At 36.5% G+C, this 24576-nt stretch overlaps 1 protein-coding gene across 1 annotated transcript; it reads right to left on the bottom strand.

Moving 5' to 3' along the window:
• Positions 1-2725: 2725 nt before the first annotated feature.
• MTRR (5-methyltetrahydrofolate-homocysteine methyltransferase reductase) lies at positions 2726-24017 on the bottom strand (the record flags this gene model as incomplete). The annotated part of the gene is made up of 14 exons (XM_079533317.1): positions 2726-2870; positions 3846-4025; positions 4085-4213; positions 5498-5616; positions 7906-8092; positions 9474-9516; positions 11358-11538; positions 13216-13304; positions 17045-17198; positions 17609-17731; positions 18965-19313; positions 20305-20422; positions 21585-21738; positions 23874-24017. The coding sequence occupies 14 exons, from the start codon at positions 24015-24017 to the stop codon at positions 2726-2728; spliced, it is 2115 nt and encodes a 704-aa protein (XP_079389443.1).
• Between the last annotated feature and the right edge of the window lie 559 nt (positions 24018-24576).

The following is a 24576-nucleotide window of genomic DNA, read 5'->3' as shown; positions in this document are numbered from 1 at the left end:
AAACTGGAGCATTTATTCAAATGCTAATGAAAGTAAATGTAATTTGTATTGGTGCTGAATCAACTTCTCAAGACTGTAATTTGCAGTTGTATAAAACTCCAATTTTTTCCAATATGAAATGCACTTGAATAAGATTTTGAGACTAAACAGACATACTGCTTTTGCCAACAAAGTACTTTCATTTATGATAGACAATAAAATTGATCAGATTCTTATATATATCAATTTTCTTCAATAGACTCTTTAGATTCATTAAAATAATCTACAGCTCTTATATTAGACCACTGTATCAACTAGTCCCATGTTTAGACTCAAACCAATTGTCTGCATCAGTCTGCAATGCAGATTCACCTCTCAACTCTCATCACTGATCAGTTATGTAGACCGTAACTCATAGACATGTAATACTCTTCTCATATTCACCAGCTGGCATATAATCATTTTTGCAACTGTTATTCTTCCACAGCATTTAAATAGATAAATAAACACAGAAACAATTAGAGTGGCCACCAGATTTAGTTTTGGTCTTCTCAACTCAAATGAAGCATAACTAGATCCAGCCTATTTAAAAGCCTTATGGAGGCATAAGGCTTTTAAAAGGTCCCTTTCCATACAACAGTAGAAGAAGTCATGCAAAAATGAGTTGCGACAAAATTGTTTAAGATCATCAACATACCAAATTGCTAAATGCGTAAATATGCAGTGAGAATACCTGTATTTACATTACAGCATCTAAAAGTTGCAAGAAAGCATCCTCTTTTGAACTGATAAAGTTCAATAGAGCATTAAGCATTTCATTTGTGTTTGCTTCAAGTGTTGCTTTATGCTGCCCCCCCACAAACTGCCTACAGAATAACAGACTGAATACTCAGAGTTATTTAAGCAGAATGTACTTCTATATACAGATGGCAGTCTTTAGAACTTGTTCATTCCAGCACATCATCTTTATATTAGATACACTTGAAGTTATTTATGGTATGGTATTGACAAAGTTTTTAAAAAGCATGCAGTCTTTGAGTACAGGCATCTGAAATGAGATCCACTATGGCCACCGCTTTAGCTATAATCTGGGAAGTAGTACTAGCAAGGCTACACAGTTAGATTTAAATAAAACATACACTGTATGTTATCTGTAGGGTTTGTGTGACAGTGCACTATGTCTTTATCTAGCAACAGTAATTACTATCATCCAGCATAAGCTGCAACTGCTGAATAAGTGTTCACATAAGATTCAGGGATGGTTCCAAAACAGGTTCTTCAGAGTCTTTAACGTAACCACCAATGCAGTAAGGCACCAGTTAATGGAATAGTTCACAAGTGGTTTGGGCATATGCCAGTAAATCTTCCACATTCCATGTATCTTCAGCTCTACAGAGCAGTATGAACAACCGCAATGAACACATGGAACACCAAAGAACATCTAATGAGAAGACATGGAAACTTCTGCAGGCCACTGAAATACTCACCACCACCAACTAGTACAGGCAGAGAACTTATTCATAAATCAAATGCCTACATTTCAAACAACAGTTTGTTCTGAAGAGAAGTTTGAATGCCTTGCACTTTTACTCTTCCATCTATTTGCAGACAGTCCTATATTCCAAATAGTCCTCGTAGGAAGGAAAAAGGCTGGGTATTTCAACCATTTGATTTCAACACCTTGATTTATAAAATGGATTGCCTTCAGAGAGTGAAACTGCTTTAAAACACATCATTTCATTATACTTTCAAATTAAAATACACAAAAATACTACTTTAGCAATTTGATGAAGTTTTTACTAAGGAATCACATTCAACCCAACTAGAGATTTTTTCCACAAATTAAACTACTCATATTTTAGCGATAAGAATGAAAAAAAAACTTCAAAAAATTGTTCAAGGAATTTTAATAAGGATTAGCAGTGCAGCAAAACTTCAAGATATATGAATGAGAAAATGAAAAATTAGAGGAATTTAAAAAAAAATAGTTCAGAGTTGATATTCTGCAGCAGGTCTTTGTGCAGAATAAAGGTTTTTATTCCTTTTGGCAGTTATTGTTCGAGAAATAGGAAAACATAGACGTGTGCAGACTCATAGAATCACCAAGCTTGGAAAAGACCTCCAAGACCATCCAGTCCAACTGTCCACTCACCACCAATATTTCCTACTAAACCATGTCCTTTAGTACAACATCTAAACATTTCTTGAACATCTCCAGGGATGGCGACTCAATCACCTCCCTGTGCAGCCCATTCCAGCATCTGACCACTCTTCTGGAGAATCAGTTTTTCCAAATATCCAACCTGAACCTCCCTCAGTGCAACTTGAGGCCATTCCCTCTTGTCCAAATAGTGTGCAAGTCATTAATGTATTTGATGGTGTACAGTTGAATAACATATTTACTTTGTAGCTTCTTTATGTATAAATTATAGGAAAAAATGTGATGTAACAAACATACAATCATACTTGTACAGTTAAGTTCTCACTTTCTACATGAAAGCAATCTCAAAAGCCAGAGAACCAAGGTATTGACATAGTCCATTATGCAATGTTGCTAAAAACAATACATTTCGAAGACAGACTGGTTTGCCATCCTTGAAAAGGCTTCACATTCCTAACTGAAAGATCAGCAGAGAAAGTTAAAATGTGCGTGACAATGGCACTTTTGATGATTCTAATTAAAAGCATAAACGTGAAAGCAAAGCAAAATCTTTTGTCTCACAATGACACAGAAAAAGCTAAATGGTTAGCTCCAAACATCCTGCAAGTAATGTTTTGCTTCTCGAAGCATGGCCATGGTTTTCATTGCTTCCAATTTGTCAACTTCCATTTCTGTACTTAAAATGTCCAATAAAGCATCACTTACATCATCAGCCATGTGCTTCTTATCTCTGGGGGAGAAAAAAAAGAAGAAGGAAAATGCAAAACACTGTATTTTTCCTTTTATCAACAGTTTAAGAAGCTGTAATACTGGAAAAGATAAAAAACAGACAACAACAGCTTATGTATTGTATATATATGTATTATGTATGGCAAGAGATCCACTGAGTTTTCACACAGCTGAGCATTGACAAGAACAAAGGTTTCTCTTGAACAAATATTACATGGTAATATACAAGGAAAAAAAATGTTGGATCCTCAGCTGAGCTGTCACAAACTAATTCTTTTATTTTAGGGAGAACTGGACATGTTGAAGTACGTTATATAGTAACTGCATGGTTCCAAAACTATACAGCGCACATAAAAATCCTCACTTATTATCAGTGTTATTTTTAATTCAAACAGTACACGTTAATTTCTGCAGGAGAAAATACTGACATTGAGCCCCACGTTCAAACAGCTCTCCATTTCTCAACACTCTCTCTAAGAATACGAAACATCCAGGTAAGTTACTGTTCACAAGTAAGGCTTTACTGTAAAGTGTATTACTACTATGGAACTTCATGATGGCAACAGAACTTTGAAGTCTGGAATGAAAAACCTTAAATTTCTAGGTTCAGGTAGCATCCTGGTCCATCAAAGTGTGGAATGCAGCAGACATTTCTGCTGCCTCACCACTGTGTGTTTTATCACCACATGTATTCCAGTATTTAATTTTCTTAAGAGCAATCTATTAGTTTGAAACCTATTACAGCTCAGTTGAATACTAAAACAGAAAAATAAATAACAAGCAACTGAAGCAGCAGGGGAACTTCATGGTTACAAGCTATATGTTTACTGATGGACACAATAAATTCTGGTGTTCCAGAAAGGAAGTTTCAGTGTCATGCTGCTCCTTTTATTCAGACACCTGTAACTCTTTCTAAAGCTTCAAACTTTTGCTAACTCTGTTCTCTTTCTGAGACGGTCCATGACACTCTACTTACCCACATACATAGAAGTAACCACTCTCTTTCAGCAGGACTCTGGCAACTTCCTTCGCATAAAGCCTAATGACATCTTGCACATACTTAGGCTGAGCTACTTCTGCTGTTGAAGAGTCTCTTGAGAAACAAACCTTCAGATGAGTTAATGTCCCATTTTCAAGAAAACATCTGAGCTCATCTCTGAAAGGCAATAAAAAGTGTTAGTAATAGCTCGGAGATAAACATCCCCTCATGAATACAAATGAGACACACAGAATTTTAAATAGTGAACTTGCTTGAATAAATAATCTCTATCCTGATGCCGACAACCGAAGAAGAGCCATGTCTCTCCAAATTCCCAGTCTGTATGTTCTTCTCTCAGTTTCTGCCTGAACAGAAAAGGAAAAAAAAATATTAATGTACTGACTTTATGTAAATGTATGTAAATCCAATCCTGTTTTATCAAGTGCAGAAACTAAAACTCATATAGTGTAATTCTCATTTATGATAGTGCTTCTCTGCCTGCCCTGAGGCTTATTAATGTGAAATGACTTAAGGTAAATAACCTTCCTTTTCTGATTTTGTTGAGTACTCACTTCTAGCCCAGCTCAAATTCAATCAACTTCAAAGCTTTTTTTTGTTGTTTGTTTGTTTTTGTCATAACTTCACATTAGAATAGTCAGGTATGGCACTTCTGAACATCTCACAGAACAATTTTGATCACTGAATAAGGAGTAATTGTTACCCCTAAACTTTCATTGGAAGCACTGTAAAAATACCTGGGGAAAACTCAGCACAAATCATTTTCAGCATTTAGCTGCAGAAGACTGGAAGAATTCAGGAACAACAATCAATTTACTACTATACCATCAGAAAAGTTATTTCATTTTCTTCAAATAACGCTAAAGAAATTACTTTACAGGGGTTTTAGCTGAAACTGCCTTGTTACATTTGAGAGATCTTATTTAACATTGATCAAATACGTATGGCATGCTACAAATCCTTGAAAATAAAACACAAAATAACTCTGAGAGAAAGGAATGTTTAAGGGATAAAATTAAGTAAATAGTGAGGATTGTACACAATGTTTTGCTTACAGCAGATTCGTGCAGTCAGAAGCACGTAAAAAATTCTACCTCTCAGTTTTCTTTCTTTTTAAACATATCAGTGGTGGTGATCTCACTTTTTTCGCAAGTTTTCTTTATGCCTTACAAAATTAAGCTGCTGTAGGAGGAAAGAAAGGCATCTACCTTTGAAGCCATGCAAGTAGCAGAACTAATAAAAAGAGCGCTGTCTGTAGATAAGCAAAAAACAGCAGTGTCCCTGGTCAAAATATACACTAAATGTTTATGTTTGTTTTCTATGTTGTTTTGTTTCTATGTTCTTTGTTTTCTATGGTTGTTTTGGTTTGGTTTTGTTATTTTTTTTTGGCTTCCACAGAGTTCTTTAAGTGTCATAAAGAGGAAACAGGATAAAAAATAAAGCAGTAAGCAATAGTTTATACACATATTTGTGAAATTTCCACTGCTGTTTTTTAGTTTAACAGCAATAACAAATACAAAAACATACAAAAAACCAACAATTTTTTTCCCAAATTAAAAAATAAAAATATCTGAGCCTGTTTTTTTCTCAACATTAAAAGGCTGCTTTCCATGTAGAAGTTTGGTACATACCTATGTTGCAGGAAACCAATAAATGGTGCAATTCCCGTTCCTGGGCCAACCATCACAAAAGGGACAGATGGGTCTGAAGGTAAGTGAAAAGTATTGTTTGGACGAGCAAAAATAGATATCTAAAATGAAATTAGATAGAAGATAATCAAAGAATATTTGTAAGACATAAAATAGCATAGAATTTTTTGATCCTTCAGTATGTTGATGTATTATGAGTGCAGATACCCTTCCAAATCCTGAATTTCAGAGTTTATTTGTAATGCCACACATTTGGAATAAAATTACAGGAGTTGCTGAACAACACACCCTATTTACAGATTTACCAATCCATCTATAGAGAAACCAGACAAAGCCAAATAATCATGAGCTTCTGATTGTGAAAACTGACTGCACCTTACATTTGCTGAATGCAGTCTTAGAACTCACTGAAAGCTTGGTAGGCAAAAGGAAGCAGTAAACTAGCCATACTAACTGTTACAGGAAACTCAGTTTTATCTTATTATCTATTTATTTATTTCTAACATTGCAAAAACTCTGGCAGGGGTAAGGATTTGTTCACAGTAAACTGAAGTCTACTGAATCTGAGCTTGCTTTCTAATTTTCACACACACACACATACAAAATTACATGATCTCCAAACAGATCACGTTTGAATCAACAAAGAATCAGCAGTTGACCTTCACCCACTAAAGTCATAAGCAAGAATCTGACTTATTTTGCATGTTAATTAGGAATTTATTTCAATTTCCTTTCAAGAGTAAGGAGTTAAATGCTAGGCCATGTTATTTAAAGTTTGTTCTGTAAACTTGAGTGGTTTATCCCTACTCCCCTCCTTATCACTAAATCACTACACTGTTCAACAGGATTAATTTTCCTACTGAATGATTATTAAAAAAGAAAAGTATAATTCTTGCTGGAGGAATGATATTCATATTACTGTAATACTATTTCAAGCTACTCTCGAGTTAGCAGGCTACCATTCCTATTAAGAACTCCAAACTTGCCAATCCGAAAAAAGAATAATTCAACTAGTATACACATTTGTTCTGTAAGTTTTTGCAATTAATCTAAGATATTTTTGCACAGGATCACTCTCATCCACTTTGCATTGGTACTTTATATACCCTTCTAATAGATATGCATTGCTGAACATTTATCTGTGCTGGATTCTAGCTTGCAAAGCAGATGTAAATGGTTCTGAATTTTATTCTGATTCAACTTGTAACAATCCCTTTGTTCTCCTTTTCAACCCACTCTTTCTCAAGTTTGATCTTAAACGTATTGCAAGTCAACTATATTTTAAATAAATAGTGATGTGACAATTAGAATAAGGTTCACCATGCACATATCAGTTTTTCCTTTGATTTAGGTTTTAAAGATAACTGTGGATTTTCTTTCCATTTTGCCAAAGACCTTGTATTATCAGCACAGTTTTCTTGTAACCAATGTATAAACTTGTTTCAATTTTCTTGAACAAATATAGCACCAGTAGCTCTTCTGCCATATTATATACAATACTACATATATTATATACTGCAGTATACTCTAACATATACACCATAAAATATCTTGAGTAAGAAGGGATCCACAAGGAACAAGTCCAACTTGTGACTCTACAAAGAAAAACCTAAGAATTAAAACACATCTAAGAGTGTTTGTCCAAATGCTTCCTGAACACCAACAGGCCTGGAGCAATGAGCACTTAGCTGGGGAGTTTGTTTCCATATCACAGAATCAGAGTTTGTTCCAGTGCCTGAACACCCACCCTATGAAGAACTTTCTCCTAACACCCAACCTGAACTTCCCCCGTGAAGCTTTAAGCCACTCTCTCATGCCCTAACTTACACCTAATATATTTGAGATTGTGATGGATTACAAAGATAAAAGAGAGATGAAAGAAGAGTATCATCTCCCAATAACAGCCATTATACCAGAACATCTTTAATGCACAGCAGAAATACCACAGAAGACTGTTCTCAGTATCACATTCAGTAACTCAGCCCTTTCAAACTGTGAAAGATCTGTCCCCCTACAGTCTGCCTGCCTTTCCTGAAGTGACCAGGTGCTTCTCAAACTGCTATAACCATTTAACTGGTTTCTTAGTTCATGGAAGTATATCCAAGACTCATTTAGGACTACAGTGGGGTGATGACTGGCCTTTCAGCAACTGGAAGTTTCACTGCGCAAGTATCTGTAACTAAATTAAAATGTAAGATTTAGCAACTTATCAATGCACTTTTAAACATATTACAGAGTGAAGGGGAATCTTAAAAGAATGCAAAATGCAGATGCATACAGCCCCTGCCAAAACAGCTGTTTTACATCAGAGAAGTAAGCAATGAAAACTACAACTATTTCAAACATGCACAAATCTAAAGGTTAATGGAATTTAAATGTAACATTCATACCTTTTCAGTTGGTGAACTTTCTCTTTTTATATCCTGCGTGTCTTTATTGGTGTGCAGTAGAGGTGCAACTAACTCAGCAAGCCAGCCTGTACAAACTCCCTTCCGTAAGACAGGTCTCGTGGGACAGGCAGGAAACTCCACAATATTAAACACAAAACACAGTTTTCCTGGCTGATACAAGTTTGAACTGTAAAGGAACAAGTTTTGTTATTTTTTTTTCTTCAAAGAATTATTAACTTGAGATAACACTGCCATCCTTCCTGCACTGCAGGTCCATTTTCAACCCAAACAACCTTACTGAAATCAAGATTCTCAGTTACTTCAGTTCAGTTACCTTTGTGAGATCTATAAGCAATTATAAAGCTTCCTAGGGCTGGAATCAGAGGCCAATGCTGACAGGATGGAAACAGAATTCCTCTCTATCAGGTTTTCATATGTGTGAATTTGCCCTTGAGAATTCTACCAAACTCTTATCAGACACACAAAACAACACTGTTTGAAATAGCAAAATCCTGTGGTTTTTGTTTGGTTGGCTTGGTTTGTTTGTAAGTTTGATAACAGGGACTTCATTCATCACTTCTATCTCTCTGTTTTATTCTACGGAAGTCCTCTTTAGATACATTATCCTCTTTAGATATATTGCTTTCACTGAATTAACTTGCAGAAGACCAGAAGTACTACTCATGCTATTGCTGTTCTTTTTTTTCCCTTATGAAGGAATAAAGGCAATACTGTAATAGGCAAACTGGGAACAAAAACCACCATGGGCAGGAACTGCCTCCTACAGTAACTTCTCAGGAAGTCAGAGGGAAACCTGTCAGAAAGAGGGAGCTAGGCAAAGAAGCATCTGAGACCATGAACCTCAAAAAAAGAAAAATAAAATAAAGGCAAGGAAGGCCCTCTGGAAAGATGTAATGTTACACTATTGAACACAAATAGCTGGATTCTGATCTTCCAAGTCAGACTACACACATTATCAGGAACAGCACAAGGTCCTGGCAGTGAGTAAAGCTCCAGTCCCAATGAAGAATTAGAAAAAGCTACATGCTTCACAGGTCAAGACTCATCCAGACCATCAGCGACTACTGTGCTTTGCTCAAAAGCTACATTAAGTAAATTTCAGTAATGACTGGTAAAAATCAAAAGCAAATTCAATCTTCTAGGAAGAATTCAGGGTGAAGACAACATTACAACTTCTTCACTCAGGGACAGCCACATGCTCCTTCCAAAAATAAAGGCAGAGTTCAAAGTATTCTTACTGCCCCACTCAGATGAACACAGACCTGCAGAATCGCTTTTCACCAGAAGGAGTTCTATGTGCTTGCCTACTTGTGTCTTTGCAATGTGGGAAAAAGGGGTGAGAAAAGGGAGCAGCAGGGCCTAAGATTTCAAGTTGATAAAGACAAATTCAACACTATATGGGAGATTAAAAAAAAAAAGGCCAACTGGAATGACCTTACAGAAGTATTTTGAAGTTCATTCTCTAAAAAAATTGTAATGTGCCCACACCCACTTAAGAAAAAAACACAGCTAAATTACAAAGAAGATATGATTGAATACTTTGTTACCTTGAAACTGAATAGGATCTGGCCTGTAATTTAGGGAGATGTTCTGGAAAAAACAAAAACAAAAAAAAACACCCATCACTTATAATTTTATTCACCCCAATAAAAATCAAAATATAATTTAGCAGATGTTTACAGGTAACAAGCACAGTGTAATTGTACTGTACTAAGACTGAGTGGTTTTATCTCATACATAAACCATTAAGAGTGGAACTGTGATAGAATTTCTTATTTATTTATTTATTTATTTATTTAGATTTTGTGGATCATCTGCTACAAATTTGATAAATAAGACCAGAACAGTTAATTTATGGGGTTCATGATCAACTAAAAATGATTGTAAAGCACACAGAAGAGATGACGGTAGTTAGTGGACAAAGTAAAGCTTCAAATTTCATTTCCTTCCCCTTTAAAGCAAGTGTGCTTTGTGGAATTGAAAAATTCTGGAAATACAAATTACTTGTTTGAATGTTTCCTACATATAATGTCCTGAAAGCAGGTGCACCAGTCTAATTTCAAACTCCTATGAATGCCAACATACATTTTTGAAATGAACACTAGAAAAAAGGAAGCCCCCCCTCCCCCCCCCCAAAGCTCAGCAACACCTGGAGCTTTCAGCAGTATCCATTCAAAACTGAGAGAGGAGTTTACTGGGCATTCTTGTAATTAAAGGTCCACTATAAGCTACGTGTACATACAACTACATCTAACTGCCCTCATACATACACATGTATGTATGTTCACATACACAAAAGGTCAAACTCACTGATGTCTCCGCAAGAATGACCTAGCATTGCAGACTGCACATTTTGGCTGAGGAGAAGAGTACATTAAAAGAAGAAAAGGACACGTCACAAAAATGAACAGGGCTGTGGAGAACGGTGACAAGAAGCAAGAAATACCAGAATACACACACTTAAATAACAAGATAAAATACAGTGCAATTCAACTGCTTTTTAGTTGTTTTCCATGTGTGCCCCCTTTTCATGTATGTTTTCCCCAGCACATGGACTTAAATATGTCTTAAAGACGCTTCTCACACAGGTTGCAAGCCAGACCTGAGACAAACTAGTTCACTGAAATCACTTAAAGAAGATACCAAGCCCATTTAGCACATTACTTCCCTGGGAACAACATGTTTTAAAAAAAACTTTCAGAACTTCCTTTTATTCAGTTCAGTTGTTACAGCACATTCCATGCCACCTTTGAGAAGTTAAGTCATTTTGCTACCAGCTAGAAGACTCAAGTATTTGTATCAAGTGGAGCAGAGTTGCTATCTTTAAATCCCTCCAATTTACTAAGAAGGAGTAATGGAGAACATGATCACAAGGCTATAAAAAGCAATTGCTTTGTTTCGTATAATGAAACACAACAGGAAATTCTGTTTTTTAATCTGGAAAGTAACTGCTATTATTTTAAGAGGAGTTTGATATACCTGCAGTTTTAGTCTTATTCCTTCAAAGTTTTACACAATGAACTCAGCAAGTGTATTAGATGTATCTTAAAACACCAATATTCTAGGAAAAGCTTTTTGTAAAAGCCCAAGAGAAGAACAAGGGCAGAGATATCAGGGGATATACAAACACGTCTTTTCAAACTGTAACCAGCTGAAGAATTGGTTCTTAAAAACACTACTCTGACAAACACCTTATTTTTATGCACAGGACCAATTCAGAGTCATTAAAAGCACAGGTATGCAACTAAGTGCAGAACAAAGGCCACACACAACCACTGGTGAACAGAGTGACTGCCCCTAACATTTGAATTTGATGATTATGAATACTATAGCATTTCTAACTGAAGAGTATCTGCATCTTAAGAAACTGAATGCTTAGTCTGATGCATTTTTCAGAATGAACTAAAACCAGTTAAGTCTAAATCACTCACCAATTAACAGGTTAAGTGAAGGCTTGCAGCTTGGAAAAGCACGAAGTAAATCCAGCAAGCAAACATTAGACTCTCTAATAAAATGAACGTAGTCAGAGGCTCCTTGTTTGCTGCAGAGCTCCTGAAGCCTCCGTTTTTCTCCTGCATTACTGGTGCATTCTACAAGGGCTCGCAAAAATGCCTGAAGGAAAGAAAGCAAGTAGAAGGTAAATAATTTGTCCAGTTGGGGAAACGTTGACAAATCTACAAAAAGCTTGAATTGCCTGTGGAAAGGAAGTGGTCAGCTTGCAGGTTAATGGTTAATACAAACTACAATTTATTTTCCAACACTCACTTTCATCTACCATGAATAATTTAAATTCCTCCTGCCACCCCTCACCCCCAAAGCCTGGGACAAGCTAGCAGGTCAGAAAATCCTACTTTGCCTGAACAGGAGAAAAGATAGATAAACAGACTTTCCAATTTCCAGATAAATACTGAATTTATGAGATACTTGATTTATGTATTGGCACTTTAGAAAGCAGCCCCATAACACAAATTAATTCAAGACAAAACACCATTTGCTAAATTGCAGAAGCTGGGAAGGGAATAATACAAAGTCTTAGAAGTGATATTACTGTAAATAAAGTATGAAATTTATGAGTCATATAAATGTTGCTGCAGTGTTTTATTCTGTACTGCAAGAATACGTAACATTAACACTTTTCTTAATAAAATTAAATAGAGTGCTGAAAGATAAAAGTAAAAATCAGATGTAAATAGTTCCAGGGTTTTTTTGTTGTAGATGTTTGCGTGCGTGCGTGTGTGTGTTTGCTTTCCAAAAGATAAAAATAAACATAGTATTTAGAAAGAAGAGTGATCCAAAACACCAAATGCAATCAGAGTACATATTTTACGCAAAAGATTACTGCAAAAATAACCTAGTGTTTGGGCAAACTCAAAATCCAGAAAATAATTTTGATTGTGGACTTACAGCCCATTCTACACTGAACATGAAATAAAAAGGGTTATAATAACTGGCTTGTTTGATATTCCCTAGCCAGCACTCTGCGTACTCCTACTGTTGAAAAGAATTTTCAAAAACTGCCAAATTAAATGAAGTACTGAACAGGCTGTACAAGTTGAGAGATTCTGTTCTACAGCACACTGTCTAATAATGACATATACTGGATCCTGCTTGTGAAATTAACTTTTATGAGAAGTCCTTCCAAAAACTGATTACTTTCATAGACCCAACCAACACAGCCGGTTAACATCATGCTTTATCTTTAAAATGTGTTTTGACAAAACCAGAAATACCCATGCATTTTCAGTTGCAAGCTTCCACTTTCTTGCAAGTACAAAATACAAGGGAAATAATATCCATGCATTGTGTGAACAAACATACAAGCAAAAATTTTTCACTGAATTCTGCCAGTTAGTAAGATGCGCAAGAAAAACTTTTAAATATTTAAAAGACATTCTGCTCGTGTAGAGCAATATGTGTATTTCCAGGGACAAAACAGGACCAACACAGTTGGGCTATCTTTAGTGAGACAAATGATTTGTCATTAATGCCTACAGCTCAATTCTGTCAGCCTTCCAGTTAGCTTGCATCAAATATCTAGCACTTTTATGTCCAGTTCCTTTATGAAACAAAGTACAAAAGAATGAGGATACAGGTTTCAGTATCTTACCATTTGCCCAATATAGCACTAAAAGCAAAATTTCTTAGAATAAAGGATCAGCAGCGTACAAGCTGACAATCCCTATTCATCAAGAAACATGGTAACTACACATGAAGCAAGGACAGAACTCATAGAAACCACACAACATAGAATTACTATGGATCTCACTACAAAAGAAGAAATACAAACACCTTTTTGGGAATTGCTCTTAGTTCCAGACACCAGGTTAGAATGAACTTCAGAGTACTTCTCTCAGGGATGTGTTGTGGACGAGTTGCTCCTATTTGGGAGAAGAATACATTCAGTTCTGTAGGATGAACTCAAGTGATTAGTGAAAATTACAAACTAGACAGCAAGACAGTTTTCCAAGGAAAAGGCAAAAAGGTTAACAGGAAAGAAGGAATACAATAAGAGAAGTATATATATGTAAATACATTTTGCCAGACCACTGAATGCCTTTTTGCCACTTACGGTGTTGAGAAATGCAGAGGAATGCTAACAAGCAAAGGGACCATCCACATTTTTTTCCAGTGTTTTTTCCAGTGGAGTGTTAATAAACACTCCTTAAAAAACAGAACATGCTTTCTAACGATTGAAACAAAGTTGTACACAGCCAGTGCCAAGGTAGACTTTCTGAGGCTCAGCAGATCACAGGCATTTCTCTACAAGCAAAAAAAAAAAAAACACCTGTCCTGTACTGTCCTCTCATGAAGGAGGAGCACTTCATCCACTGAGTCATTCTTTATGGAGTCAGTCAGGCTAAAGTCAGGCTCAACATCCTTGTGTTATGCCACACTAAAACAGATATTCCCCATTCTAAGATAACCCTAAAAGGAATACAGGATCACTTATGGGAAAAAACACTTATTAATTAATAAGCTCTGCATGTCTGAAAATGTTTCATTACAGACTGAACTTGCACGTTGGGATTTATCTTGATGTTTCTTGGCTTCCATTTCTAGCTACTCATTCTTACTGTCCTTTTCTCCATTTTCAAGAGTCCTTTATTGGAAATTTCAGTGTAAGAATATAACTATATAACTTGCTAAATTATCTCTTTGTATCAGCATTAATTGATTCAACTCATGCTATAAAACGCAAAACTAGTTTTTAGACAGAAAGTGGATTCCATAAATGCAATGCAAGAAAGAGAAAAAAATTTGTTTTTTCCTGCAACATTCAGACAGATTTTCAAAGTACTTAATCTTCCTTTAAGGATGCTCATACAACAAAAAACAACTTTTTTTATTAACTTCTAGAAAAAATAGAACTTGAACAATAGACTGTTAACTAATTTCTGTTTTGTCCCTTCATTTGATCCCATGCACTTCATCAAAGAATCACATGCTGAACAAAGAGAGGTTGTAAGAAGAATTAATTGGATTTCCCACTAAATCTTGCAGACATGCATCAGATGCACAGCTCTCTATTCATATTCATCTCTTCTCCTAGGTTTTTCAGCTTTCTTCATTTGGTAGACCCACAACCATAATACTTATTGCAAATTCCTCAGTAAAGTGAAGACAGTTGAAGGGACAACAATCTCCTATGGAAAGGAACTCAAGAACATTGCCAGAAATTGTGAAGCTGCATCATGCAGCTTAAGTCTTTGGTACAGACTGGCAACAGCAAGTAATGCAGTCACAGTAACTTAATGAGTCCATCTATGCTCACCAGGGCAGCTCCAAAGAAACTGTTTAAGTTCATACTTACAATAGGCATTATTGAGCATGTAATCTTGGAGGTCACTGGACCTTTTCTTAAATAAAAACTCTATCTGACAATAATTTTGCTCAACTGCTAGCTCAAATAGAGGTGAAACAGTTGGATGCAAACTCCTTAGAGAAGCACTTTCCTTCGTGCCAGCAAAAACGACAGAGGTGATTCTGGCACAGTACATATGACGTGTGAAAAGTCAGCATGATTTGCATTGGGTTGCCCAGAAGACTCAAGAGCAGAACCAGGATCTTTGATTCTCTGCACTACAGCATAGAGCTTTCCGTAACTATTCACTTCAACTCAAAAGCAGGCATGACCTTTTAAATACAAGATATGGCAAAAAGCGCTGCATTAAGCAGCCAGAGATGCAAACACCTAGACTATTCATACATAAGAAGAAAGGAATGATATTCCCAGTTTCAAACCACTATTATACCAGAGATTCTCTCAGCTTTACCATGGAAGGACTATTAGTTCTTGATATATAAGCAAAATGAAGTGGCTAAGATACATTCACTTGGCTATACAGCTTCTGTTGCACACTAGAAGTGCTCTGACACTAAACAACTCAGTGTGCCCTGTTCAAACAGCTTTACACTCTCTGTGTAACATCAGTATTGCAGACGGGAGCTACTGAAGGCAGAGACAAAAGAGTATCTCTCTGTGACAGAGACTCTGAGCATTACCTCAACTTACAGAGAGATTTAAGTTTTATGCAGCCAGATAGGAGGGTTCTGATTTGTACAGAGTAACTTGCTAGCCTTTAGGAGGGACCAAACTTCAAACCCACTTTCCTACTAAGATTTGATGTTTTAGCCCTCCACTGCTTCCTCCTCCATGTTCTCCTCCTTTATTGCTTTCTCTGAAGCTGCACTTGACTCCTTAAAATTGTAAATACTGTAAACTGTGCAAACAGGTGACAATGCTTAGAGTTTAGGCATGTGCAAGACTAGCCCTGACCTGAAGGAAGGCAGTTAAAAAGCCAGACTGGCTCTGCAGACATGGGTCTTATTGTCAGCACAGGGACCAGCAACTTATGTCATGCCAAATTAAAAAACAAATATGAAACAGAAACAACAAAACAACATGAACATGTAAAAAACTCATCAGATCTACATGGGATACAAGCAATATTGTTTGTTGGCAGAGAGGGGTGTTAAGGGAAGGAATATCAATTCTCTGCTGCACTCATCATTCCCAAGTAGCCCCCGTACTCATCAGGAAAGGACTGGCTCCTAATTACATCCTAAACCTTCTTGTGCATGTGTAGCTGCCTTGGGGATGGTAATACTTAAATGGCAGTTAGATTTGTGCATTCCATCTGTACTGTTTTGATTATTTTGTCCTTCCAAATCTCTAAATTATGGATCAAGGACTGAGGGAAAGGTATGAACAGTACATTAGAAGGCACAGGATCCCAACAAGAAGTGCAAATTCCCCATCTTGAAGATCAAGTAGGGTATACCAGAGCAAGAAACCTAAGAGAATTTCAACCTTTGCAATCACCAGAGCTCTTATGCACCACTGTAGCATGGCATACATTGGGACAGTGAATGGAAATGTTTGTTGATGAGGTGGGTTTATATGACAGGCAGTAACATAACATGTTACTCATCAAGGCCAGGAACAAGGGTCCATTTAAATCTCATACTTAAGGAACAGTTTGTGCAGTCCTCAATGATCCAGGGAATCTTGCAGTGGGAAATGATTTACTGGCAGACTGGAACAACACAGACCCCTACTCCATCTTACTGATCTGGAAGCACGATTCAGCACCACCATTACGACACCAATTGCATGGCCAGGACAGAGTAATTCTCATAGGTCCTGTTAGTGGTACGTGGACATATCTTGAATCTTACACATCCCTTTATGAGGAATGGGACCATAAAACTCAACAAAACTGATACACATAGACCAACAAGCCCCTTAGAAAGCATCATACAGCAGCAGTAAGTCTTATATTCCAGGAGTGCAGCCCTCCAAGGATGTAGGGCAGATGAATGTGAAAGGGAGATTTTACTTTCAGCTGGAGAAATGTTAGGTTATGTGCACAGAAGCAGAGAAGATGAGTGACAGAAGTAACCTCTCAATGACAGGATCAAGTTCCCTTTCTTAAGCTAAGTCATTAACAGTACAAAGAGGAGCAGATTTTATGTGCCCACTCCTGATTTCTGGCGTACCTCTACAAAATAACAGTTGCGTGGCAATACCTAAGTTCAAAATGCTAAAAACTATGCATACCAACTTCTACTATCACAGAGAGGAATATCTTTTCATAACCAACATATCACATCATACCTTTTTTTTTAGTGTCCTGCTTAACCTTTATACAAACAAAATTCTCTCCTTTTTCAGAAAGTCCCAAGATGTGAAGTAGTTCCTCCACCTCATTGACATTATTGGGACATATTACACAGAAAGCATCTCCAGGTTGGTAATCAAAGGCTGTATTCTGTTTGAAAATATGAAATCATTTCAATAAAACTGGAAAGTAAACCAAGGCCAACATCATCCCCATTCCTAACAATGGTCTTCCATTCATTAAAACGGATGTGGCAAACAGTTTCTGAGTACTTCCTAAAACATATATTTAATTCAGTAGCACATCCACGGCACAACAAAGAAATGAATTTGACAGTCTTCATTGGTTTCTGTGGAGCCATAACATTCTGTAAACAAATCATGCTTTGGACTTACAAAATGAATCAGCCTACATTGACATCATGCTGCTGTACAGGAAATCTTTCTTGTCTTTTAACCATCAATTCTTTCTCTGCCAGTTATTATGCATAATACACATGCTTTTTACCCTTCATTTTACCCACTCATTAAAAACAAATTACAAAGCTATCACTAACTTACTGCAATATCAAGTTCTAAAAGCAATGCAGTTTTTACTGCATCTTCTCTAGTGAGCTGAGATGCCTTTGTAACTGGCACTTCGAAGGTTGTTCCTTCTGAAATCAGTGAGGACAGATGAGGATTCTGAAAAAGAGGACATGAGAGCTTACACCAAAAAATGCAAATCAGCTGAATAACAGCTTACTAAAACAAGAAGAGGGAAAACATGTATCTTCTACAAACATAAGTGTTTATCTCTGCATTTTTTAAAATCACATCTAAGTAGTAACAGGCATATTTTCAACTATAAAAAGTCCATTTGTCTGAACAGTCCAATGGCCCTAAACTGTTATCAAATGAGGCTAGTTGTTGCCTTTCTCAAAAGCTCTTAAAAACAGCCACTTTGATTTTATGGGTTAGTCTCTCAGGAGTAGCTTATCATGAGTGCCCAATCTCTCTTTTTAAGCTCTACAGCACCCCTGTCAGCCTGAGTGTTGTAATAGCAGAGTGCTTTTAAATCTCAGTATTTGGACAGTTGAACTCAACAACTTAGCCTCAGACCTGCTTCATTCACAAAGACTTGCCTGATAACCAGCACTTCTGACTGATCCCAGCTGCCATCTCTCTCATTTTGCATTGCTTGAGTACTTGGGGAACAGGGCCTTTGCCCTTTCAGCTGTGTTATCACATCCAGCTCCTTCACTGTTCCCTCACAGAATAACTAAAACATCTGCCATTCGGCAATTAATCTGAAAAGTTTGAATCACACTTACCATTTCACTAAATTTGCCCACTTGAGATGATCACTAGTTTATGCTAATTCTTCTCCTTCTATAGCAGCTCTAATTTCTACATAATAAAAGCACACTGGTTTTTGATCTGCACTTCATCTTTTGTCTGTTATAGCAGAGTTATGGCCACTCTTCTACAATCACTAGTTTGTAAGTTATTAAATATGCAGCAATATTCTGAGCAATCTCACATCTTCTTCAGGCATTCTGCAAGTACTAAAAATTTGAACTGAAATTGCACCATAATCCTTTCCAAAGGAAAATGTTTTCACTGTCTGAACACGATGAATTATTTATTTATATTAAATGAATTGAACACTGATGATTTTAATTTTAATTTTTCCTATTCCTGGCAGTGTCGTTCCTCTATCAAATTGTAATTCACTTAAAATACATTTTTACATCAGTGTCCTTAATTCATACAGTGAAAATTACTTTCTTAAAATACAAACGGCTTTTTCACTTACAATTAAAAAACTCCCTTGGCCAGGGATGTATTTCCCATAGATATGTAACCATTTGTTCTTTTTAGTAGCATGTTCTTACCGGAACTGGAGGCCTTCATCATTCAAAGTGAAGTTCTTACCTCCCCATGGGTGTCCTGAAACTGAACCTCTATATACTCTGGTGGCAGGGCAGGAATATTAAGAGCAGACTGAGAGATGGGAGGGACTGAGTGAACAAGTGAAGGTTCAGTGTCTGTAGCTGAAGCCACAACATTGATGTCAAGCAATTTATGTGATGGACCATCAGAACTCCTCACTCCATCTTCTAAATTCAAATTCTGTATTTTTGAGCTTAAGTTCATTTCATGCCCAACATGTGAGTCTGCACTGACATCGTTGCTCATGCCTTCTTTTTCTTTCTGCAACAGAAATACTTCCTTGAGGGCAAGCCAAAGTCCATCAATCCAAGGATCAACCACTAGTTCCAATCTAAAGAGGGGGAGAGAAAAGAGAAGAAAAAATAAATTAAAAAAGACAAAAAAGGAATGGACTCGTTGTGAACTTATTGCACTGTTAATTTAGAAATGACCAAAAAAAGTAAAAAACCCATTATAACAAAAAAATAATCCTGGTAACAAATATTTTCATTTAGTACTTAATGCTATGCAAGAGTATATAGTCTGCAGTATACAGAAACCTCACTCTTTTTCCAGTTTCGCATTTTTATTTTCTTAGGCTGATCATCGTGACAGCAAGTTGAAAGCTTGGTAGCAAAACCTGCAGCTTTTCACAAGGAACAGAAACATCAATGCCTTAAAACAACGCTGCACTTTTACTATCCTAGAATGCAAAATATAATTTTTAAAAATTATGGTAATGTTTGTATTCTATTGCTTGTGTCATCATCCACAGAATCAGTAAAATCTGCACTTGAAAATAAATAAACCAAGACTGCAGCCTACTGGTCAGAGAGAGCAACAGAACAGGTAGGGAGCTGTTTTCTTACATCCCTCCTCTATTTTATAAAATAAAATTACTTTTACATAATTTCTCTACCAAAAAAAAAAAAAAAAAAAAAAAAAAAAAAAAGAAAAGGATACTTTACAAAACATGGAGAAGAAAGTAAAACATACTTTAGAGTATGCCTAAAGCACTCCAACTGCACACATGCCATGGAACTGGCTTTGTTTGAGTCAACTTGGATTAGATTTTAACAAGCTTATCTTTATTTGGAACAACTTAGTTTATAAAACTGTTGTATGCCCTCCATTTTTAAAGGCATTACAGATGTCTGCTCAGACTTTAAAAATACAGTTGCACTGAATGGCAATTAAGATTGAAAATGACACACTAGGTTCAGATGGGATTAATTCCTCAGAGGTGTCGGGTAATTGGGTTCAGCTGATTTTAGAGTTTAGCCAAAATAACATCAAAATATTACATATCAAAGAAACAAAATTCAAACGCGCTTGGTTCTTACCCTACACAATCATCTGCTAATCCTGTATCATAGAAATGCTGGGCACCGAGTTCTTGAAGTAGTCGGTCTACTGTCTTTCCACCATTACAAAAGAACGTGTACTCTGAGTCTCCCAGACCTAAGACATACAAAGAAAAAAAGATTATGTCAGCCAGTCAGCCATAGAAGCTACACAAAGATCTGCAAATAAAACACAACTTTCTTACAGGCAAGCAAGATAACCTGATATATCAAAGCATATTGTATTTTGAGGACACTTCTATGACTTAAAAATAAATAAGTATATCTATATTAGTCCCAAAGTATTGCTGAGAAAGTCATTCCTCCTACACAAATATAAGGTGAATTTATCTGAAAAATACTTTTCTTAGAAAGCATTTCTGAGGAATATTGTTTTAGATAGAGACTTGAAAAAATAATAATAAAAAAAAAACCCTTATCTCTCTGAGAGGAAAATGTAGAGAGCTGAAATAATTAGAAACAGAGTGAAGCTGATACTCTCTTCTGATAAATCACACAGTATCTCCCCTTTAGATTAGAACTGTCATTACCACTATACCTTGTTTAGTAGTAATACATTCTATTACAAAGTGGCAGCATTTTAAGTGATTTAAAAATATCAAAACCTTAACAGTCACCAACATGTTCCATCAGATGGCACATCGCTATCGCTTAAAAAAGACAGGGGACTCGGGGGTTACAGTCAGTGGACTACATGGAAGACCTGAGTTATCTGAAACACCTTCAGAGAGATCAACTCTCTGAAGAGTTACTCTCCCTGTAGCTCATCTTAGCAGACATTTATTTAGCTGTCCCGAAGACCTCTGGTTATGCACCACCACTATCCACCACTAAGTGTGACATTCAAAATGAAAAGACCTATAGCAAATGTAAAGGGATGAGATGATGCTAAAAGCTTATTTACCATAAATGTTTTACATTGCTGCACAGAAAAAAAAAAAACCAATCACTCACAAAGCCAAGTAAACTCAGCTAGGAGTCCATAGGGATTTCACATGAAATAAAAACTTCAGCAACTACAGATAGTTAATATCACGTTTTGTTTACGGAAAGAAAATTGAACTATAAAAAGTTAATTGGTAGCCTGCATTCAGATCACTTCTGTGATATTATTCCTTTATTGCACATAGAGATTAAGAAAAAACCCATAAAACTGTTGATACTGCAGAAATAAATAAAACAAAACGTTATTTAGAGTATAACGCAAAATTACTCGCTGACAGGCAGGCGCTGCATCAGCATACAAAACACTGCCTCACCTAACAATCCGTACTGAAGGTGTGCCAAATGATCAGGAGGCAAGGTCTTATCCCGGATTTTCTTAACAAACTTGCGGGCAGTGTCCGGTGGGTCGCCGGTACCAGTCGTGGAAATGACAATAACTACAGGATCCTTTTCTGTTTCCAAGTTGTACTGCGAGTAATAGAAGAAGCAATTACAAGGTGCCATTTCATAACTACTTGAGGCTTTACACATTATTTTCCTTCTCCCAAAGGCACACAGAAAATTTTTAAATCACATCTTACAGAAAGCCTTTCAAATAACTGGAGATTATTTCAGGGGTGCAATCTATAATCTTGCTTGTGGTTTAAACCCAGTGTACAGAACCAACTGAACACAAGCATTGTAATGTGACTACCAGAAAGCATATGAACTGCTGGGTTGCTCCTCAGCCTCCTCTCTGCCATTACAAGCAACCCCATCTCCTTCAACCACTTTGTAAAGTTTTCAGTTTAAATTCATTCCCAGCATTCCAAGTTCAATGAGACAGTAGGGTCACGAGAAAATATAAATAAAGATGTCAAGAAACATTGTACAGTCATTTTAATCAGTTTCAGGACTGCAATTCAAAATGTCAGAGTACAACTTCTCTTCTAAACACTTTACTTAATAAGTCACTCAAATCTCCCCTCGTCCTCAAGGGATGTGGAGCTTACCTCTTACAAGGCAAAAAAAGATGAGAAACACAAAGAGACAGATTATGAAGCAGCTCTGCTACTGTTAGTTTTCTCTTCACAACTTTCTTGAAGAGCCCAAGAACAGTTGCATGGAACTACTTAAATGATCATCTACTACACATTCCCCTCTGAACATTTGAAGAGTTCAGGAGAAATACTGAACAACTGCATAAAGAATGGCTTTCTCCAACTGACTAGTACAGACAAAACAAAAATGATTTGCTTTGTCACCTAAGGCACAGACAAACTCTGTGAACCATGCAGATTGTGGAATAACCTGCCAGATCTAACTTACCCAGAGGAATTCATCAGAGGCCACACACAACTCAAGCAAGCTCTTGCTCCTGTTAGCTGTCATCCTGCCTTCCCCTCTCTAATTACACCTCATTTCTAGAAGTTCCCTTTGTTTACAGCAAAAATTAAAGGAACGGAAAAGCTTAAGTGATGAAATTTACAAAGGTGTAGAAATTATTTTTTCCCTCAGTACTTAATTCTCCTATTCTCAACTCAGTGCACCTTTCCAACTCATCTTGCCAAATCTTGTCTTGCCAAATCTGACAAATGAGTTTAGTGGCAGGCCAATAATAGGGCTAGAAATATCCTGTCTGCTGCTTTTCTGAAACTAATCTCCAAAGCTATCAAATGCAGAAGAAATAAATGGATGAATATAAGGATGATCTTCGTGTTCCCCACTCGCTGCATGAGCTTCCTTGTAAGACCCTTCAACACGCTCACACATCATACTTACACTGAATTATACTCAGTAAACATTCATTCAAAATACAGACACCCAGTTACAAAATGAATTGTATCCTAGACAAAGCAACTTGCTAAAAGGAACTTAAGTTACTTTTATAAACTTCTCACATTTTCAAGTGCATAAAGTGATAGGTTCTGTTCATCTCAGTTGAAATATTGCCACATTTTGTTTGTTTGCTTTTTTAAAGGACCTACTTTATGAAGGGAATTACAGTCCACCATGCTTTTTGTTAGATGACATGACAGAAACTAAGTTTTCAGACCATTACCTGTAGATAACAGCAAATACTGAAAAGCCACTTCCTTACGTCAGGCAGGCTTTTTTTTTTTTTTTTTTTTCCTCCCTAGAATGCATCTCAAGTATGAACTGGAACATATCCTTATGTTCAATAACATATAAGGCACCATAAAAAGTCAAGATCACACTGGAGCCCAGACCTAACAGAAAGCAGACCTCAACATAACAAGAAAGTGGAAAAACTGAGTGATCATTTCTGCTAACCGGAGAGTTGACCAGTAAATACCAAATTTATCCAGTACTGTATACATAATTAGCTTTCAAAAAGTCACTGGACTGTTGTTAGAAACAAAGATTTATTCTGGCATTCACTGTTCTACTATGAAAAACCATCAGAAAGTTTTGGCAGAAGGCTATCATGAGTCTGTAAGTCTCACCCCAGTTACTGACTCTTAAAGACCTGAAAATCTGAAACCATTTTAGGTAGATAAATGTGCTCAGGCCTTGCTGCTATCGACAGCCACAACTCAAGCAAATGAAGAAAAATGCAGCCATTAAATACCTATTTTTCAAAGCAGCACAGAGTATCTCACCTTGTCCATCTCACTTAAACAGTGCATGTCAGCTTCAAGTCCATGGGCACCTGCTTGCAGACATATTTCCTCAGCTATGGCTTTTGCCTGTCCCTTTTGTGTTGCATAGAGGAGCAAAAATCTCCTTTTTAAATCGCAGCACATTTTCCAAAACAAGGAATGCTTTACTTATTTATTTTTTTAAAGACACTGCAGAGAAAAAAAGAGAAAGAAAATGTGAATTTACTGCAACAGCAAGATTTTGCACTCTTTGTCAGAGATACCTTAAGTGCACAACAGTATTGCTGTTTAACCTGGAAATTCAGTATCTGCTATGAAAAGAAGCCACTTCTCACAAGCAAGTTTTGCAGGGCACAGTGTTAAGGACTCGTGGTATTTACCACACATGCTGTACTGCAGTTACACTGCAATATGCAAAGTCAAGAATCTAGCACATAAGCAGTGCAAATAGACTGGCTCAAAATTAAATACTATTTTTATGATCTAAGTTTTATTTTCCACTTTAAGTTGGTGGCTGCCTTAGTCTCCTTTCTGAGATACATTTCAAAATAAAAGAATACACAGATTTGGTGACATCCAAATACAACTACAGCAATTGATAAATATCTTTTAAATTCTTAATTTCATCTTCTCTGAAATCACTAATTTTTGCACAAATGCCCTTAGGCTTCATCCTCTGTGATTTTATTTTAGAAACAAATAT

Source organism: Tetrao urogallus (assembly GCF_951394365.1).
Source record: "Tetrao urogallus genome assembly, chromosome: 3".
Taxonomy (NCBI): Eukaryota; Metazoa; Chordata; class Aves; order Galliformes; family Phasianidae; genus Tetrao; species Tetrao urogallus.
Note: the sequence above shows the minus strand (reverse complement) of the source record. Positions and strands in the feature narration are given on the sequence as shown.